The sequence below is a fragment of the Artemia sp. Qi Xiang Cuo genome, chromosome 2 (genome assembly GCF_049724085.1).
Source record: "Artemia sp. Qi Xiang Cuo chromosome 2, ASM4972408v1, whole genome shotgun sequence".
NCBI classification, from domain to species: domain Eukaryota; kingdom Metazoa; phylum Arthropoda; class Branchiopoda; order Anostraca; family Artemiidae; genus Artemia; species Artemia sp. Qi Xiang Cuo.
The window spans coordinates 80,702,290-80,719,452 of NC_142795.1; the positions used below are offsets into that span (position 1 = coordinate 80,702,290).

Here is a 17,163-nt window from a genome sequence, read left to right on the forward strand (position 1 = left end):
TTCTCAAGGGGTGGCACTAGCAGGCTACCAGAACATCGTAGACAGATTTTTATAGTTCATATAAGAGATATTGGTTATATCTACGTCCTTCATATAAATTCCACCATCAGCAAGTTCCAAATGGTACTAAAACGGCACTTTTGGTGCTGTGTCTCAAGTGGAAATGCTGGGACTATTTGGCTAGCAGAACTTATAAGGGCGATGTTTTATGGCTCATTTGAAAGCTATTGCTCACATACATGTTTCTTTTTCAATTATACCATTCATAAGTGCAATATAGCACTGAAAACAAAACTTTTGGTGCCACTTCTTGAGTAGAAAAGCTCTGAAGTACAAAACGGGTACTATTGTGATAGTTATGTTCCAGAACCCTTAACTGGAGGTTTAAAAGACCCCCTCCCATACAGTCCCCTCCCAGCCCCCTTAGTAAGTTTCAAAATCGTCTGCTCATCAGTAAGCTGCTGAAACATATGCATGCTACCACACCATCTTAGATAAATGTTTAATGGCTCTATTAAAAGCTATTGCTTATATTTACTAGGTTTTTGTAAATTCTACCATCTATTGGATTTCACAGATTTCAATGTTAACTAGTTTCTGGGGTGAATCTGCAATGAACTTTTTGTCATGGTTGAAGCATTAGCTGCAACCTAGTAAAGAGCGAACCACAGCCTATAGTAACTAAAAGTTAAAAAAAATGTTGAAACGGTCTTTTTTTTTCTTCTTTTTTCAAGGTCTAGCGGGTTACTAGAACATCATAGAAAGATGCTTAAGAGCTCATTCAAAAGCTATTTCTCATATGTACGTGGTTTATATAAATTCTGCCGTCTGTAAGTGCCATATGGCACGAAAAAGGCACTTTTTTATGCCGTTTCTCAAGGGGTGGGGATAGCGGGCTTCCAGAACATATTAGATGGATTTTTGATAGCTCATATAAAAAATGGTGCTCATATCTGCGTTCTTCCTATAAATTCCACCATCTGCAATTTTCAAATGGTACTTAAACCGGCACTTTTGGTGCCATGTCTCAAGGGGAAAAGCTGGGACCAGAACTTTTAGAGTGATGTTTAATGGCTCATTTGAAAACTTTTGCGGTACTTGTCTATTATATAAAACACACTCGAGAAGTGAAGTTTGGTGACAATAAAATATGATGAAAATAGAACACTTTAATAGTAAAATTGTGAGGGTCATTTGTAAATTATTTAATTGGGACCTTCGGTGTCGGCCGACCGTCTCAAAGACAAAGAAAAGTTCATTATTAACGCGACTCTTGATCTAGTTCATTCTAGTTCATTATGAACGCGATTCTTTGAGGACACCGATTAGTTTACTTTGAAAAGTGATAAAATATAGTGTCTCACCATGGATGTTCAAGAATCATTTCAGATTGTTGGAAGGGCTACAACACAACTGAACTGGAACAAGCAGGTTTCACTCATTTAAAAGTGAACCACAAAAATAATTTTATCGACCCAGAAACTGGTGCCTCTATCCAAAAAGTAGAGAGAATGTGGGTTCCGCAAAGTGGAGGAACAAATGGCGCCGATGTACATTGCGCCATCATTTACATTCATACATAGTAGAGCACATGTGGCGTGCAGCAGTAAAGGTAGAAGGCCGAGTTCATCCCCCCTAATGTGCAACTATATAACCCAAATTTGTTTCTAAACTATTATATTTTCATCATAGTTTCGTTTTATTTCATTAGCATTCACCAAACTTCACTTCTCGAATGTGTTTTATATAATAGACAAGTACCACTTTGCTCATATCTACGTGCTGTTTTTATCAATTCTACCATTTATAAGTGAGATATAGCACTGAAAATAACACTGTTGGTGCCACTTCTTAAGTGTAAAATCTTGCAAGCATAAAACGGTATCATTGTAGTAATTATGGTCCGTAAACCCTTAACTGGAGGTTTGCAAGAACACCTCCCGCAATTTCCTCCTCTAGGCCCCTTAATAAGCTACACAATTAAAGTCCTACTAACACCAATATATTAAATTATATTATTGGAGGCGTTGTTCTGCTAGTACAGCGCTGGACTTCAAATTAGATTAGCATGCGTTCGATTCCAGCTTGGATTTTTTTTTCTATCGTGGTTTGTCCCTTCTTATGATTACTTTTCAGATAATCCACAGTTTTTGCAAATGTGGTGCACTCATTTTTAAAAGCATATTCCGCGAAGGCTCATTATAAACCTATTGCTCATATCTATGTGCTTTTTATAAATTTTACCATCCAATAGTACCAAATAGCACTAAAAACGGCACTTTAGGTACCACATCTTGAGTGGAAGAGTTTGGAAGCATAAAACGGTACCATTACAATAATTATGCTCCAAAGCCCTTAACTTCTGGTTTATAAAACCCCTCACATATACTCCCCTCCAGACCCTCGTGATAAGTTCCATAAATCTCCTACCCATCTTAAAAGTAAAATAGTATTGCGAAAAAAATTAACCTAAGACTGAAAACTTTTCAACTGAAAATCTACCAAAAATTAAGCTTGAATGATTGAAAGTTCTAAATGAACCTTCAAACTTCACTCTGCGATGAAGCCTGTGTGCTAATTCTAACGGTGGTATTTGAGGGGAAGAGACACCCTTGCCTCCTTAGTTTTTTGCTCCTGCCTAGGTTTTGAAAAACACCTTTTTTGGTCATTTCATCGGAAAGGATACTTTTTTCATAAAAAAAATGGGAGAAACAACCGAAAGTGCACTTTATGGGAATGTGCTATCAAGTCAAATTTATAAAAAACGATTAGATATAAATATAAGTTTTTAAATGACCCCTTAAACAGCTCTCCTTTGTTACAGGAGCCTTCTAGTTTCTGATAGTCGGTAGGTGATTTATAAAGCCCTGTCTTAATTATGGCTTGTTCAGGCTAAGTCGGCCGAGTAAAAACAGCTTCTTGGTCAACGAAAAACAAACGTTCCTGAAAAACGTGTATTGTTCTGTGAAGTATGGATAATAAACTTTATATTATAGACTTAAATTTTATTTCGTAGTTGTCAAGGTTGTTTGCAGTATTTTCTAGAGGTGTCTTATCTCCCCTAGATCCTCGATAATTAGACATTATATTAAAAATAAGTTTTCAACTGAAACTAAGGAATGACGTTAAAACTTAAAACGAACATACATTATTCCGTATAAATAAAACTGATCCTGGCAGCATTAAACATTAAATTTTATACATTAAATAAAACACATCAAATTTTTACCATCAAATTTTAATCTAACATTAAATTTTAACTGCATTAAATTTTAATCTACCATTCTCTACATTAAATTTTATTCTAAAACGAACAAAGATTAATTAAAAAAAACAAAGTTTTTCCGAGGGAAGTAAAAAAATTACTTCTTCGCAGCTTATCTAATATATATCAATAAAACTAGTACAAATAAACAACAGATTATGTTCCCTGTGCTTTTAGCATTATAAAAAACTAGCGCTTTACTGAAAACATAAAATAATATACGAGTTATGGTACAGAAAAGGCAAACCAATTAAGGACACTTTTTACAGAATTAAAATATTATCAATCGCTTTTAGGATCAACCCCTTTTAAGATAAAAGCAACAATCCATTTAGGATTGTTGCTTTATTTTCTTTTACGCTTAATTTGGTATCAGTTCTGCACAATGGCTCAGTTCAATGACTGACCCTCGTTTTGGTTCTGGAAAGGACATGTCATGATAAGTTTGTACACAAGTTCGAAGTAAAGCCATCTTGATAGTATTAGGTCTATAGACTAGCTTTAGAATTTGTATCATAGCTTGAAATTCACTGTTGTATAGAGAGAAATAGAGAGTTCATATTATGTATTATTTGATCTTCCTTTCGAGTAATACTAAAGCATATTTCTAACAATTTAAGACTGTATATTGCTCACTATTAATATTATAGCTGGCGAGACCAAAACACTACCTGATAAATCAATCCAATATTTCGGTATGCTGTTCAATTACTTCGCGGTTTTAAAAAAATATTTAATTTTACGTTTATGTTTTTAAGATAATTTTAATTGTATATTGAAAGTTACTGATGTCACAAATGGTGCAAGACTATGAAAAGCTTTATAGATTCGTATATTATTGTCAGCCTACATACTCACTTTTGACTCCCAAATCAATATTCCTGTTTATTATACTTGACATATATATATTAGATAAGCTGTGAAGTAGTTATTTGTGTCCGTTTTAAGTTTCAACTTTGCTCTTTACTTCCCTTGGAAAAACTTTGTTTTTTTTTAATTATTTTTATCTTAGCCCTGACAATGTATAGTATATGTTATTAAGTACAATGGCAACATAAATAAGATAGGCATAACAGCATAGGAAGTTAAGAGTGTTCCGAAATATTATACCTTGTTTTTTACTTGACATGTTTTCTTTTATTTTCTCCAAGCAAGTTCAAGTGATGCAAAAGACAGCAATTCTTAAACTTCTAATGCAGTTTTGCATGCTGAAATTTGTTTTCCTTTTTGCGTGTCTGTATGTGTAACGCTGGAAATTCAAATAAAAATTTCAAAGCCCAATAAGTTGAAGAGTTTGATGGTTATAAAAATCGATTACATTTTCAATTTAGGATACAAACGTGTAAGATGTCTCTGCAAAGAGTAAAAGAAAACTGATATTAGTTTAAAATCAAAATATTGTAATTGAGGAAAAAACCACATACCCCAGTTTATGTAGAAAACATCACTTGCAAAACTCTTAGTTGATAGGTGTATTCTTTGAAAATGATCACTAAGTTAAAAAAATTAATATAGAATTTAAAAACTTACTGAATTATACATTACATTCTAAATAAGAAACGAAAATAATAATAACAAAAATGCTGCTTTACTGTGTGTCCACGCAGATATGGCTATTGACATGCCCGTGAAAACTTTTTTGTGCATATTGTGGCTGTTAAAATGGATTTGTTTTTTTTTGGTTGTGACATGGACATGTACATAGCTCAGATATAGCTCTCTGAAAAACCACATACCCCAGTTTATGTATAACTGTTAGATAATAGGTGTAGTCTTTGAAAATGATCACTAGCTCTCTCCCAATTTATTGGGACGTCTAAGTTGCTTCTTGCTTGATCCTTATTAAAAAGCTTATCTTAGTAATGGATACTTCCACATGGTGTTAAATGTGCTAAAAAATAACGGTCGGGTATTTTCTTCTTTAAATTTAAGATGCCTATGGTTGTAGTATAATCATCAAAGTATAAGAACTATAAAGAATCCGTCTAACTATATGGAAAAGGGAAACAAACGCTGTCTTATTTGACAGTCAACAAATGGTTTATGTATAGGCTAAATAAATCAAAGAAAAAATTATATTGGTATATAATTAAAATACTAAGTTACATTAAAAATATTGACAGTTTTAAGAATATCGGCCATTGTGTCGACCTTAGGCCGCTTAACTTGGTGATGAGATATAGCAATAGTGTTTAGATTTTAACTAGCCCTTAGTTAGGGTAGTGGTTTGTCTTAATTCACGAGAAACGATAACAAGGATCCATGCCATTCCATTTTCATCTTTTTCTTCATCTTAGCATTGAAGCTTAGCACCGTCTTAGCACCTGCTAAATGGTTTGGAATTGCTATTGGTTTAGAATAAATACAAATTTTGCTCTTTTTTAGTCGTTTTATGTCTCCTAATAAAAAGACGAGAGGAGAGTGTTGTATCTTCTTCACATCTTATACATGATTTGAAATGAGACAAAATCTACTCTCTATTATTTTGTATAGGGTTCCTAAGACGTAGAATTCTTTTGACCCTTATTACATCAGTTACGATCGAAATTTAGAGACGGTTTATTTCGTTTATGATGTATGTAAAAAGCCAGTATGTATTTGAAGAGAAAAATTTCAATATTAAGGCTGAAATTCTTCTTTGCTTTGAAACTGAGATTCTTAATTATTGATTTTTTTGTGTTTTTTTTATTTATAGAATAACAATGAGATTTTTCTACTTCTACTAGTAGTAGGCTTTGCCTACTCAGCGAAAATGAAGCATCATTTGCTGTCGGAGTCTTTCATTGGACATATTAATGAACAGAAATCAAGTTGGAAGGTAATTTTTATATAATAACTGTAAAATATTTTGCTTCTCATAGGCAGCGCGATCGCGCTGCCTAAGTAAAGAACAATGTGGGCACAATGTATTATTATTTTGTTTTTCTCCATACCAGGGCACTTCGTATCGAAGGGGTTGTCGTAGAAACTTCGAAAAGGGCTCATTCGATTGGAAATTGGAGTGGCTAGTGCCTTTTTTAATAGTCTAAAATGATTGGAGGGCAACTAGCCCCCCCCCCCGCGTCCATCGTTCCCCCAAACACATCCAATCAACGTTTTGAGGTAGCCATTTTGTTCAGCGTAGTTGATTTCCAGATAGAAAATATGTTTTTGAGGAGGACACTCCCCCACAACCCTCTGGGCAAGGGTTTTAAGTTATGCCCTGGGGGCATTTAAGGTTTTTTATAGAAGGTATTGTCGTAGAAGCTTCAAAAAAGGCTCATTCGATTGGAAATTCAAAGGGCTAGTGCCCTTTTTAATAGTCGAAAATGATCGGAGGGCAACTAGCCCCCCCCTCTCCCACGCCCATCATTCCCCCAAACAAATCCCATCAAAATTTTTAGATAGCCATTTTGTTCAGCATAGTTGATTTTCATTTAGAAAATATATTTTTGAGGAGGACACTCCCCCACAAACCTCGGGGCAAGAGTTGTAATATATACCCTGGGGATATATAAGGTTTTTATAGAAGGCGTTGTCGTAGAAACTTCAAAAAAGGCTCATTCGATTGGAAATTCAAAGGGCTGGTGCCCTTTTTATAGTCGAAAGGGAATGGAGGAAAAATAGCCACCCCCCCACACCCAACATTACCGCAAAAACATCCAATCACAATTTTTAGATAGCCAATTTTGTAAGGATTGTTAATTTACAGATATAAAAAATATTTTTTAGGAGGACACTCCCCCACAACCCTCGGGGCAAGGGTTTTAAGTTATGCCCTGGGGGCATATAAGATTTTCATAGAAGGCGCTGGTCGTAGAAACTTCAAAAATGGCTCATTCGATTGGAAATTCAAAGGGCTAGTGCTCTTTTTGATAGTCGAAAGTGATTGGAGGGCAACTAGCCCCCCCCCCCCTACGCCCATCATTCCCCCAAACACATCCAATCCAAATTATGAAATGGCAATTTTGTTTAGAGTTGTTAATTTCCAGATAGAAAAAATATTTTGGAGGAGGACATTCCCCCAGAGCCCTCGGGGCAAGGGTTTTTAGCAATGGACCTGGGGCACATAAAGTTTCTATGGAAGGCGTTGTCGTACAAACTTCAAAAGAGGCTCATTCGGTTTGAAATTTAAATGGCTAGTGCCCTTTTTAATAATCGAAAATGATTGGTGGGCAACTAGCCCCCCCCCCCAAGCCTATCATTCCCCCAAACAAATCCCATCAAAATTTTTAGATAGCCATTTTGTTCAGCGTAGTTGATTTCCACTTAGAAAATATGTTTTTGAGGTTGACACTCCCCCACAACCCTTGGGGCAAGGGTTGTAAGATATACCCTGGGGGTATATAAGGTTTTTATAGAAGGCTTTGTCGTAGAAACTTCAAAAAAGGCTCATTTGATTCGAAATTCAAAGGGCTAGTGCCGTTTTTAATAGTCGAAATTGATTGAAGGGTAACTAGCCCCCCCCCACGCCCATCATTCCCCCAAACACATCCAATTAAAATTTTGAGATAGCCATTTTGTTCGGCGTATTTGATTTCAAGAAAGAAAATATATTTTTGAGGAGGACACCCCGCCACAACCCTCGGGGCAAGGGTTTTAAGTTATGCCCTGGGGACATATAAGGTTTTTATAGAAGGCGTTGCCGCAGAAACTTCAAAAAAGGCTCATTCGACTGGAAATTTAAAGGGCTAGTGCCCTTTTTAATAGTCGAAAGTGATTGGAGGGCAACTAGGCTCCCCCAAACACCGCCAATCAAAATTTTGAGATAGCCATTTTGTTCAGCTTAGTTGATTTCTAGAAAGAAAATATGTTTTTGAGGAGGACACTCCCCCACAACCCTCGGGGCAAAGGTTTTAAGTTATGCTCTGAGGGCATATAAGAACGATGTTAGCACAATGTATTACTTATTATTTTTTTCCTTTAGAGCAGGGCACTTCGTATCGAAGTTGTCGTAGAAACTTCGAAAAGGGCTCATTCTATTTGAAATTGGAGCGGCTTGTGCCCTTTTTAATAGTCGAAAGTGATTGGAAGGCAACTAACACCCCTTCCACGCCCACCATTTCCCGAAACACATCCAACCAAATTTTTAGATAGCCATTTTGTTCAGCATTGTTGATTTCCAGATAGAAATCATGTTTTTGAAGAGGACACACCCCACAGCCTTACAGGCCAAGGTTTATACGTTATGTCTTGGAGGCTTAGATGGTTTTTATAGAATGTGTTGTCGTTAAAATATCAAAAAAGGCTCATTCGATTGGAAATTCAAAGGGCTAGTGCCCTTTTTAATAGTCGAAAGTGATTGGAGGGCAACTAACCCCCCTCTCACGCCCAACTTTTCCCCAAACACATGCAATCAAAATTTTGAGATAGCCATTTTATTCAACGTAGTTTTGTGAATTACTACGTAATTCCAAACTACCCATTTTATTAAACGTAGTTTTGTGAAGTTCTGTGAATTAGGTCTGTGAGGATGACAACCGCCTCACAGCCCTCAGTACAAGGGTTGTAAGTTATGCCCTGGGGGCATATAAAGTTTTTATAGAACGCGTTGTCGTAGAAACTTCAAAAGGGGCTCATCCGATTAGAAATTGAAATGGCTAGCGCCCTTTTTAATAGTCAAGAATAACTGGAAGGCAACCAACACCCCTTCCACGCCAACCATTTCCCCAAACACATACAGTAAAAATTTTGAGATAGCCATTTTGTTCCACGCAGTTAAAGTTCGGGAAATTATACCTTTGAGCAGGAGACCCCCCCCCCCCCACAGTCTTCAGGGCAAGGTTTATAAGTTATGCCCTGGGGGCATATAAGTTTTTTTTGAAATCTTTGTCGTAGAAACTTGAAAAGGGGCTCATTCGATTGAAAATTCAAAGGTCTAGTGCCCTTTTTAATAGTCGAAAGTGATTTGAGGGCAAGTAGCCCCCCTCTCTCGCCCACCTTTTCCCCAAACACACACAATCAAAATTTTTAGATAGCCATTTTGTTCAGTTTTGTGGATTTACAGATAGAAATTTTGTGTTTGAGGAGGATACCCCCCCCCCCATAGCCCTTACGACAAGGGTTGTAAGTTATGCCCTGGGGGCATATAAGGTTTTTATAGAACGTATCTTCGTAGAAACTTCAAAAAGGGCTCATTCGATTGGAAATTGAAATGGTTAGTGCCCTTTTTAATAGTCGAAAGTGACTGGAAGGTAGCTAACACCCCTTCCACGCCCACCATTTCCCCAAACATATCCAATCAAAATTTTTAGATAGCCATTTTGTTCCATACAGTATAAAATTTATGAAATTATACCTTTGAGCAGGACACTCCCCCGAAAGTCGTCAGGGCAAGGGTTATAAGTTATGCCCTGGGGGCATATAATATTTTTATTGAAATCTTTGTCGTGGAAACTTGAAAAGGGGTTCATTCCATTGGAAATTTCAAAAGGCTAGTGCCCTTTTTAATAGATGAAAGTGATTTGAGGGCAACTATCCCCCCTCTCACGCCCACCATTTCCCCAAACACATCCAATCAAAATTTTTAGATAGCCATTTGATTCAACTTAGTTGAAAGGTCTGGAAGTTCGGTCTTTGAGGATGACAAGGCATCCCCCCCCACAACCCTCTGGGCAAGGGTTGGAAGTTATACTTTGGGAGCATGTAAGGTTTTTATAGAAAGTGATGTCGTAAAAACATCAAAAAGGGCTCATTCAACTGAAAATTGAAAGGGCTAGTGCCCTTGTAATAGTCGGAAGTGATTGAAGGGCAACTAACCCCCCTCTGACGCCCACCATTTCCCCAAACATACCCTTTGATAATTTTTAGATATTTGTTCCATTGGCCGTCGTTACACCTTTTTGAACTAAGGTATTTTAGGATAGCAACCCCCTCAGAGCCTCAGTGCAAGGGTTGTAAGTTATGCACTGGGGGCGTGCAAGGTGTATATAGAAAGTTGTTGTAGAAATTTCAAAAGGGGCTCATTTGATTGAAAGCTGAAATTGCCCTTTTTAATAGTCGAAAGTGAGTGGAGAGTAATTATTCCCCCCCCCTCCCGCATGCCCACCATTTCCCCAAACATATTCAATCAAAGTTTAGAGATAGCCATTTTGTTCAAAGTAGATGAAAGTTCCGGAAATTATGTATTTAAGGATGACAAACCCCCCAGAGTCCCCAGGGCAAAGGTTGTAAGTTATGCTCTGGGGGCATATAAGGTTTTGAATGATATTTGTCGTAAAAACTTCAAAAGGGGCACATTCAATTGGAAATTGAGATGGCTATTGCCCTTTTTAATAGTTGTAAGTGATTGGAGGGTAACTAACCCCCCTCTCACGCCCCCCCCCATTTCCCCAAACATATCTATTCACAATTTTCAGATAGCCAGTTTGTTCAACGTAGTAGGAAGTTCTGGAAATTAGGTCTTTTAGGATGACAATCCCCCTCCCCCAGCCCTCAGGGCGTGGGTTGTAACTTATCCCCTGGGGGCATATAAGGTTTTTATTGAAAGTGTTGTCGTAGAAACTTCAAAGGGCTCATTTGATTGGAAATTGAAAGGGCTAGTGCCTTTTTTAATAGTTGAAAGTGATTGGAGAAAGATTAACTTCCCTCTCACGCCTACTATTTTCCCAGACACATACAATCAAAATTTTGAGATAGCCATTTTGTTTAACGTAGTTGAAAGTTCTGGAAATTAGGTCTTAGAGGATGACAGCCACCCTCACAGCCCTTAGGGTAAGGGTTGTAATTTATGCCCTAGGGGCATATAAGGTGTTTATAGGAAGTCTTGTCTTAGAAACTCATAAAGGGCTTATTCGATTGGAAATCGAAAGGCCTAGTACCCTTTTTAATAGTCGAAAGTGATTGAAAGGCTTGACATTTTTATAGTAAAGGTCGACGTGGGTATAATGTGTTATTTTTTGTTGGTGTTGTTGTTTAGACCAGGGCACTTTTTATCAAAGGAGTTGTCGTATGAACTTCGAAAAGGGCTCATTCGATTGAAAATAGAAAGGTCTGATGACCTTTTTAATAGTCGAAAGTGATTGAAGGGAAACTAATTCCCCTCCCACGCCCACTCTCCCATTTGAGTTAATCTTTAAAAACTAAATGTTGCCATAAGATTAAATCAAAATGTACTGTTTTAATGCTAATTCCCAATAAGGTATCTCAACAGTATCCCAAGAACGACTGAGGGTATTATGTTCAAACTTTCGGGGCTGCTTGTGCTCTTAAAATTTAACCAAATCAAAATAGCGTAAGTGTATCCAAGCTATCAAAGAAAGTAAACAGATTTTTTTTGCGGATGGTATCAAGTTTTCCATTTCAGGTCAACTAGAGAAGGTATGAAACTAAATTAATCACTAATATTTGTGTTCAGATTTTTAAGAGGGTGTATGTTGTAAAAATTGCTGAAAAGTTTTCTCCAGCATACAAATAGCAGGCCAAACTATAAATTCTTAAAAAAGCGAAAAGATTTAAAGTATTATTTTCTTTTTCTCTGAAAAGACTATGTCAATATAAAACGAACAGAAATTGATCAAAAAAACTTTTTCCACAAAATAAGTTTTTCAAAGAAAAGTAAAGAACTCAATTAAACAAAAAATGAGAAAAAATAAAATCAAATAATCTACCAAGCGTGAAACTACCACAAATCAGCATCAATAAATAAATGAAACCCAAAACGAGCAGAAATTACAATAAATAACCGAGTCAAACTCTAAACGAGCATAAAGCAACATGAGTAGGGCTCAAAATCCCTAATTCCTTCCCAAGGCCAGAACATAATTTGCACTTTACTGAAAAAAATATAAATGTTTTTACTTTTATAACTTTAATAAGATAAACAATAATAACATTTTGATTACTAAATATCAGTATATGTATATAAAACTGACAATGCACATTCATTTGTATTTTTTCAGTAAAGTGCAAATTATGTTCTGGCATTGGGAAGGCATAGGGGTTTTGAGCCCAACTTATGTTGATTTCTGCTCGTTTTGAGTTTGACTCGGTTATTTATTGTAATTTCTGTTCGTTTTGGGTTTCATTGATTTTTCGATGCTGATTTGTGGTAGTTTCACGCTTGGTAGATTATTCGATTTTATTTTTGCTCATTTTTTTTAAATGGAATTCTTTACTTTTCTTTGAAAAACTTATTTTGTGGAAAAAGTTTTTTTTAATTAATTGTAAATTAAGCGTGAGTAGACTCCTTAGTTCGAAGTAAAAATTTTCTATTATTACGTTTTCACCAAAAAAGGATAAGACACTAATTCATCTGACATAAACAAAACAAAAACACAATAATCAGAAACAGATGCCGACTACTGCTGTTAAACATTTGCCCATGGGTCGGTCTTGACAGTAGAATTATATCGGTCAATTTTCGCAGGATCGCTTCTTCGGGGCTGGTAACACTGTACTGGCACGTAACATACCTATTGCTTGTCCACGGTGGTAAACGTAGCAAAAACTTTGCATACTTTTAGTATAGTGAAAGCAATTTCAGTTTATCTGTAACCGTAAAAATGCGTCAAAATGGGCTAAAGTACCGATAGTGAGGCAAAACCATAGCATAGTACACCTGGGCCAGCACCACGGAGATCAAACTTCCGCTTATTTGCGAATATACAGCTATACGTTAAAGAAGACCGCTTCTGAAAATGAGAAAGTAGTAACCGCCGCGTCTCTAGTATTGACCGTCCAATAAGGAGGCCCAGATATACAATATCATCCGCGAGCTCAACAATAGAGTCGCCAAGTGTGACGCTCCAACCAGCATCAGATTTTGGGTTAAAAAGCAATACTTCCGACTTTTCAACTTTAAACTGGAGTCCAATATGGGCACACTCTTGTTGTAACGTGATAAAATTAGCTTCTAGCCCATGCAGAGACCAGCTCAGGTTCAGTAGATCATCTGCATAACCAAAGACAAATCAATACCACGCAGAATATATGTCATAATTGACTTTGATTACTTACTTGCTTACTTTACTTGTGGCGGGAATCAGGCGTCTCCACCTCGCCCGGCATCGATGATCTTGGAGACCTTCTTGGACCATGTTGAGCGATCTTCTGCCAGCTGCTCTGCAAAAGTGAGCCACTGAGTTGACCATCTGTGTCCGAACTTTCTGAATCCCCCGATAGGTTCAAGGTCTGATTTGGCCAGGTTCCACCAGTTTTTCCTCTGTCCTCCTTGGCGTCTCTTCCAGGAGCTAATAGGCTCGACTAGAAGTATTTGGCGAGGCAAGTATTCTGGCGGCTTCCGTAAAACATGGCCCAACCATTTCAAACGGCGTTCTTTAATAGTGAGCGCAACATCTCTCTGAATATTGCACATTCGACGTAGATCCGTGTTGGAGATACGGTCACGCAGCTGTATTCTGAGAATTCTTCGCAGACAGGTATGCTCAAACACCTTCAGCGTATTCTCATGCTGTAGTTTTACCGACCATGTTTCGCATCCTTAAAGGAGAACGGTGCGGACTAGTGCCATGTAGATTCGCACTTTCGTTTGGACACTGACTTCGCGGCGATTCCATAAGGGTTTCCGAAGGGAGGCAAAGACTGTCTGCGCTTTCTGTATTCTCTGTTGGATATCAGCGTCGGAGGATCTGTCAATACATATTTGGGAGCCTAAGTATGTGAAACAGTTGACTTTTTCCAGTTGAACTTGATTGACAGTTAGTGTGAATGGTCCTGTGTCGTGGTTAATAGCCATGAATTTCGTTTTCTCTGTGCTGACTTTCAAGCCGATCAGGTCTGCCCAGGCCACCACGTTGTCAAGCATGTTTTGAGCTTCTACGGGTTCTGACAGGAGGCCAACATCATCCGCATAATCGAGGTCAGTCAGTGAGAGATTCTGTCCGATCTGAACTCCTGGATAGGACGACAGTGCATTTTCAAGCACCCAATCGACGCAATAATTGAACAGAGTCGGAGAGAGGATACACCCTTGTTTTACTCCGAACTCAACCAGGAATTCTTCAGTTTCTTCACCATAGACTCGAACTCGGCTCACTGACGCGTCATAGTATGCCTTCATCAGTTCAACAAACTTCAGCGGCATTCCGTCATTCTCTAGGATCTTCCAAAGTTTCTGGCGAGTGACAGAGTCGAAGGCGGCAATGAAGTCCAGGAACATCAAGATCAGGGGTAGATTGTACCTTTCAAACTGCTGGATAATGAGGCGAAAAACGAAGATATTATCAGTACAGCCTCTACCTGGCCGAAAGCCGGCTTGATTTTCTCGGGTTCTTTCCTCCCTTGCCCTTTTGAAGCGGTTCAAGAGTATAACCCTGAATATTTTGACCGCAATGTCTATAAGACTTATTCCGCGGTAATTTTTGCATTCGGTTTTATCTCCTTTCTTATAGAAGGGGAGAATGACTGATGTCTTCCAATCTTTTGGGAAAGAATTGGTCCTCCACACTTCTTCGAGAATGCCATGGAGCTGTTCAGCAGTGACCTAAGGGCATTGTTTGTACATTTCCGGGGGGAGGCCGTCTTCACCTGGGGCTTTGTGGTTCTTCAGGGTCTTGATCGCTTTTAGTATTTCGGATCTGGTCGGTGTATCCAGCTCGACGTCGTAGGGTTCTTTAGAAACGGCAGGTGGGAAAGCATCAGGGGTGGATGATGGGGATGGGTTTAGGAGCATCTGAAAGTGATCCTTCCATCTTGCTAAGCGCTCCTTCTGACAACTGATGATTTTTCCTGATCTGTCTTTGACTATTTCTGAGACAGCAGCTTTCTTACCAACGGACTCTTTCAGGATCTGGTAAAGCTTGCGGGTATCATGTGAGCGTGCTGCTTTCTCTAACGACACGGTAGCATCTTCCCACACTTGGCGGCGGTCCAGACGGACAGAGCGTTTTACCTGTCTGCGCAGCTCTTTTGTTTCTTCTTTAGGGCCGCTCATCTTTTGTCTTCGCTCAACGACTATTTACAGGGTCCAATCGGTAATACAGTGCTGTCGTTGTTGTTTTGCTAGGCCTATGATATAAACAGCCCTGTATTTGAAAAATGTTTTAAATGTATCCCATATCTTCTCGGGGGTTGGGTTTTAATCAGAACTGAGGGCGTCAAATCGGTTAGTCAGTTCCAAATTGAGGGCCTGCCGAACTTCTTTGTCTTGGAGCTTACCGATGTCGAATCCGGCCTTGGGTTTGTTTTTCCTCCGAGTTGTAAGACGTAGCAAAATTTTTGCAGCAACAATCCTGTGGTCAGACCCAGACTGCGAGCCTGTGTCCGCGCCGTTGTAAGAGCGAGAGTCCTGTACGGAGCTTCTCCAGCGCTGGTGTACGAGAATGAAGTCTATTTGAGCCTTAGTGACACCGTCATTTGAATGCCAAGTTAAAAGGTGGCTAGGTTTGTGCTGAAATATGGTATTGGTGACAACAAGGTGGTTCATCAAGGCGTAGTTTAACAACCTTCACCCATTCTCGCATCTGTGACCTTGTCCAAATTTTCCCAGGACTTGTCTTGTGGTTTGGTCAGAGGGACCAACTCTTGCGTTGAAGTCTCCAGCAACAATCAAGTAATCACGTGCGGCAACAGAAGAAGACAGCTGCTGTAGCTCGCCGTAGAAATCATCCTTGGTCGTATCAGCAGCGTCACGGGTGGGGGCATAGGTAGAAATTATCGGCACATTTGCGGGGTTTCCTTTTAGTCTGGTTCTGGCAAGTCTACAAGAGACTGGTTCCCATTCTAGGAGAGCATTTCTGGTTCTTTGGTTCATGATGAAACCAACTCCGTGGAGTCCCGAATTATCCTCTACTCCGGAGTAGAAAAAATGGAATTGATGTAGCGTTTCAGGAGCTGTAATAACTATGGAGCCAGAACCTGAAATTCTGGTCTCGGATATGCAAAGTATGTCTATGTTGTACTTCTCCATCTCATGGACAAGAAAAACTTGCGTGGCTTCTTGTTTGACGGATCTTATATTCCAGCATCCCACATTTATGCTAGATTTTGCCTGTTTAATGACTGTAGTGGGTTTTCATAGATTCATGGCATGAAAAGGATTTTTCAACTTCGCCGCAGTATTCGAAGTCGCGTCGCCTACCGGGAACGCCTTAGTTTGGTTGGCTTGTTTACTTCTCGACACCCGCGCCAATACGGGGGCCGCATCGCTTGCCGTGGACGCCGTAGCCGTTACAACTTTTCTTCTAGGTCTCATATTCATCGATATGTCTTGGGGATAGAGTTGACTGCAAGGTCCCCAGTCTTGCGGGTCACCCAGAGCGCGTTGGCCACCAAATCGCTCGGCGTGGAGCTCAGTGGTGTTTACACCCTTCCACTACTGTGAGGTGCACTGACGGATTTCCTCTGCTGCCCAGGGAAAGAAGATCGAGCCTCAATGCCTGTAACTACCATCACTGCCATGGAGGTATACAAGCTTAGCTTGACCTTTAATTCCCACCTGGAATCAGCAAGGGCTTCAGGAAGGGCTTTGATTGTGGCCTTACAATACTGTTAATGCTATCGGTGGTGAAATAGAACCTTGTCTTACCTTCTTCTGCACTGGGAGAAGGGGATTTCCACGCGGATAATCTGCAAAATCATATGAGAGACTAGTACACTCATTAGCCAGTATAGAGAGCCCAGTTCTGCTTTCAGATTTTCCTAAATATCAGCCAGCGGGGCTAGGATGCAGGGGTCAACACCGGCCAAACCCAAATCAAATATAATCTCCTCGGGGAGAAGTGAATCAAATGCGTGTCTTACATCATGGGCAGCTAAAGCAATACTTTCACCGTGTTTTTCTGCATCAACTAAAGCAGATACCAAAGCAGAAAGGGCATGACCACACCAAAGGTGAGACTGAAAACCGAACTGGTGGGTCTGGACTGTACATTTAGTTCGCAACTTATCAATTATCAAATCCTGAAAAATTTTACAAAATAAAGTTGCAACTGGGATTGGGCGAAAAGACGAACACTCAG

General features: G+C 39.0%; 1 protein-coding gene across 1 annotated transcript in view; it reads left to right on the forward strand.

Annotated features, from left to right (window-relative positions):
* CtsB (Cathepsin B) overlaps positions 1–17,163 on the forward strand; it is a 53,727-nt gene that overhangs the window by 17,838 nt on the left and 18,726 nt on the right. Inside the window, exon 2 of the mRNA XM_089103389.1 lies at positions 5,961–6,083. Coding sequence (XP_088959515.1) covers positions 6,018–6,083 — 66 coding nt within the window. The 5' untranslated portion in view covers positions 5,961–6,017. The remainder of the gene's footprint in view (positions 1–5,960; positions 6,084–17,163) is intronic.